The sequence below is a fragment of the Pollachius pollachius genome (genome assembly GCF_949987615.1).
Source record: "Pollachius pollachius genome assembly, chromosome: 12".
Lineage (NCBI taxonomy): Eukaryota > Metazoa > Chordata > Actinopteri > Gadiformes > Gadidae > Pollachius > Pollachius pollachius.
Genome location: NC_136945.1, coordinates 20,713,011 through 20,716,708, shown reverse-complemented (window position 1 = coordinate 20,716,708; position 3,698 = coordinate 20,713,011). Strand labels below are relative to the sequence as shown.

General features: G+C 54.8%; 1 protein-coding gene across 1 annotated transcript; it reads left to right on the top strand.

Annotated features, from left to right (window-relative positions):
- Positions 1–1,683: 1,683 nt before the first annotated feature.
- Positions 1,684–3,366, top strand: LOC307083966 (potassium voltage-gated channel subfamily A member 10; the record flags this gene model as incomplete). The annotated part of the gene is made up of 1 exon (XM_079748051.1): positions 1,684–3,366. The coding sequence occupies one exon, from the start codon at positions 1,684–1,686 to the stop codon at positions 3,364–3,366; it is 1,683 nt and encodes a 560-aa protein (XP_079604177.1).
- Positions 3,367–3,698: the final 332 nt, after the last annotated feature.

The window sequence follows — 3,698 nt, the reverse complement described above, 5'->3', positions numbered from 1 at the left end:
AGTGTGAGTCTGTCAGTGTTCGTTGATCTATGCGGTTGTGCGCTCGCTTGTGAGTGTGTGTGTGTGTGTGTGTGTGTGTGTGTGTGTGTCTGTGTGTGTGTGTGTGTGGGTGTCTGTGTGTGTTGGTGCAAGAGAGGGCATCTGGTTTCGAAAAGGGATATTAGATTACCCAATGAGGGCTTAATAGAGCTGAAGACACTGTGGATCTCTTGATTGTGGGTCTGTAGGAGTAGGGAGAGAGGCAGCAGCAGTGTGGGTAGACACAGGCGCAGAGGATACAGAGGATACACCACAGCTCCTGCAGGAGGGGAGCGCCGAGATCCAGGTGAGAGCCGCCAGGACGCGTTGCAAATCACACGCCAGAAATCTGCAGAGTTTCTGCAGGAAGTGGTTGTGTTTATTTAGGTTTTGATAGAAGTGTGTGTGCGTGTGTGTGTGTGTTCTCGGTTTGCCCTGGCTTGCTTGGATGCAGGGTTTGACGGTCGCCGGACCGCTTGTCGTTAGTTGTTCGTTTGGTATCAGATTAGTTATACGATTAGTTTCCGTGGCATTTGTTTTCGTTTCTTGTCATTGGTGTGAAAATAGATGCATGATCAATTTGTTGCCGGAAAAAAACAAGAAACCTTTCGACGCGGTGAGGGAAAATCATTAGATGACAGATCTATTTAGAAAAGGGTGCTGTTAAGAATCTAAAACAACACACTTTTAAAAGCATTCTTTCACGCACACTTTCTCTGATGTGCATCCCATAATGATCCCGGTCCTCCCGCTCAAAATACCCTTCTCATTGGCCGGTCGACCGGGATCAATCGATTGACTCATGTTGCCAGAATAGATAATAGAAACCTGGATCAGATCTTGGTCCAGGAAGGAGGGAACCAGCTCAGCACCATCACGTGGTGACATCCACCTCATAGCGCAGGCAGCGGAGACAACAGCGCGAGCCGAACCAGAGCTCAGGGTGAGCCCCCCCTTGGCACTCTGGTGAGTACAGACCCGGGAGTGTCAAGTGCCCATCAAGACTGCCGCGTTAAGCCTTTTGTCGGGGTGTTGTTACCTGTCCGGAGCTAACGCAGGGGACGATTTATGACCACTTAAAGGACAGGTAAAGCTCATGGTGATGGCGTGGTGGAGCTGGGTTTGAGGGTCTGGCCGTTGGGCTGAATTGGGTTTAACCGGCGACACAGTGGAGCTCCGGGGTCCTCTGAAAGAGTTTGTGGCGTGGATTCGATCACAGGTATTAGATTCAATTCAATGTTGTTTTAAGATACACAGCAGGGTTTCGGTTTTCTAAGGACATTATCATCCTGCCGCAAGGTAATCAGCGTAAGATTAGCAGGTTTGTCTTTAGTACACGACATGGGAGAAAATGGTCAAAACCCCCAAAAAGTACTAGTTAGAACTAGTTGAATTATAAGTGTGTCATCACAATCAGGCATTTAACGAGTTATCTTCACCAGCTAAAGGGACTTAAACAGGGGGAATGATTAGAGGGCACTTTGTTTTTTGTGTCACTCTTCAGGTAAAGGCGAACCAAGACCCTCCGGGCTGGACAGAGGCACCCCTCTCTGAATGGTAACCGGCAGCCGAGACACCCTGCTGGGATCCACAACACGGCGCTGGCTGGGGTGCCCTGCCTGCCACCCTGAGAGGGGGCCCCGTGGGTAGCTCCGGGGGCCGGCGATGGAGGTGCCACTGGTCAACTTTGAGAACATGGACGACGTAAACATCAACCTGGGCGACCCCAACGACTCGGGGTACCCCACCTCCCCCACCTCCGAGGCCCCTGAGCAGCTGGCCGGGGCCACCAACCGCCGGCCGTCCACGCGCCAGTCTCCCCGGCGCGGCCGCCGTTCCCAGGGGGAGCTCTCCCCCGCCACTGGCCGCAAGGGGAACAGCAGCGGTAGCCTGATCTCCAACCTCAAGCTGCTGATCAACAGCGAGTCGCCCACCGACAGCGTCTTCAGCAAGGCGGTGCGGGACTGCTGCGACAACGAGGACTTCCTGCTGGAGAAGCAGGTGGTGGAGGTGCGCGACGAGAAGGTGGTGATCAACGTGTCGGGCCTGATGTATGAGACGCAGCTCAGCACCCTGAACCGCTTCCCGGAGTCGGTGCTGGGCTGCCCCGTGAAACGGATCAAATACTTTGACCACATGAAGAACGAGTACTTCTTCGACCGCAACCGGCCGTCCTTTGACGGCATTCTGTACTTCTACCAGTCGGGGGGGAAGCTCAAACGTCCAGCCAATGTACCCTTAGATGTTTTTGCCGCTGAGATCGTGTTTTACGAGCTGGGGAACGAGGCGATGGAGCAGTTCCGCGAGGACGAGGGCTTTGTCACCGAGGCGGAGGTCCTCCTGCCCACCAACGACATCCACCGGCAGTTCTGGCTCCTGTTCGAGTACCCCGAGAGCTCCAGCGCCGCCCGCTCCGTGGCCTTGGTGTCTGTGATGGTCATCGTCATCTCCATCTTCATCTTCTGCCTGGAGACACTACCGGAGTTCAGGGACGACCGTGACGTTGTGCCGAGCGTGACCCAGCTCATCAACGGCACTACGGTCACGTCCCTGGCCCACGTTCTCCCCAAGGACTTCATGTCGTACATGACGGACCCCTTCTTCGTCGTGGAGACCATCTGCATCGTCTGGTTCTGCTTTGAGCTCTGCGTGCGCTTCGTGGTGTGCCCCAGCAAGAGCGCCTTTTTCAACAACATCATGAACATCATCGACATCGTCTCCATCACGCCCTACTTCGTCACCTTGGGAACGGAGCTGGCCGCTGACCCGGACGAAGACCTCGACAGCAGCCAGAACGCCTCGCTGGCCATCTTGCGGATCATCCGTCTTGTGCGCGTTTTCCGAATCTTTAAACTCTCCAGACACTCCAAGGGCCTCCAGATCCTGGGCCAGACCCTCAAGGCCAGCATGCGGGAGCTGGGCCTGCTCATCTTCTTCCTCTTCATCGGCGTCATCCTGTTTTCCAGTGCCATCTACTTTGCCGAAGTAGACGAGCCGCACACCCAGTTCGTCAGCATACCCGACGGGTTCTGGTGGGCCGTGGTCACCATGACCACCGTGGGCTACGGCGACATGTGTCCCATCACCATCGGGGGCAAGATGGTGGGCACCCTTTGCGCTATTGCCGGTGTGCTGACCATCGCGCTGCCCGTCCCTGTTATCGTCTCCAACTTCAACTACTTCTACCACCGCGAGACGGAGCAGGAGGAGAAGCAGATCATAGACGCGGCGACGGAGGCCACCCAGAAGTCCATGGCGGCGGCGGCGGCAAGCAACAGGTACGGGAGCACGCCTTCGCTGACAAAGAGCAACGGCACCTGGCAGAATGAGAAGAACGGCGTACAGTGACGGAAAGAGACAGAGAGAGAGAGTGAGAGAGAGAGAGTCGGACGGGAGCAAGCCTGTTCAACAGTGTGATGCGAACGTGTGTTCTCGGTTACTCGCGGTTACCGTGCCGCACTGGAAATGTACTGTAAGCAGTCATGCAACGAACGACAGTATTATAAAGATATCGGACGGTGTGTCGGACATGGGAACAGACGGTCTTAAGCGAGCTGCATGTGGATGTGTCAAAGTGTATCCAAACACACCTCAGAAAATATGTTGGTGAGTGTCTTACAACAGACACGTCTTGAAATGGATATGTGTTACGGATAACTAAGGAAATAATGGGGTACGGG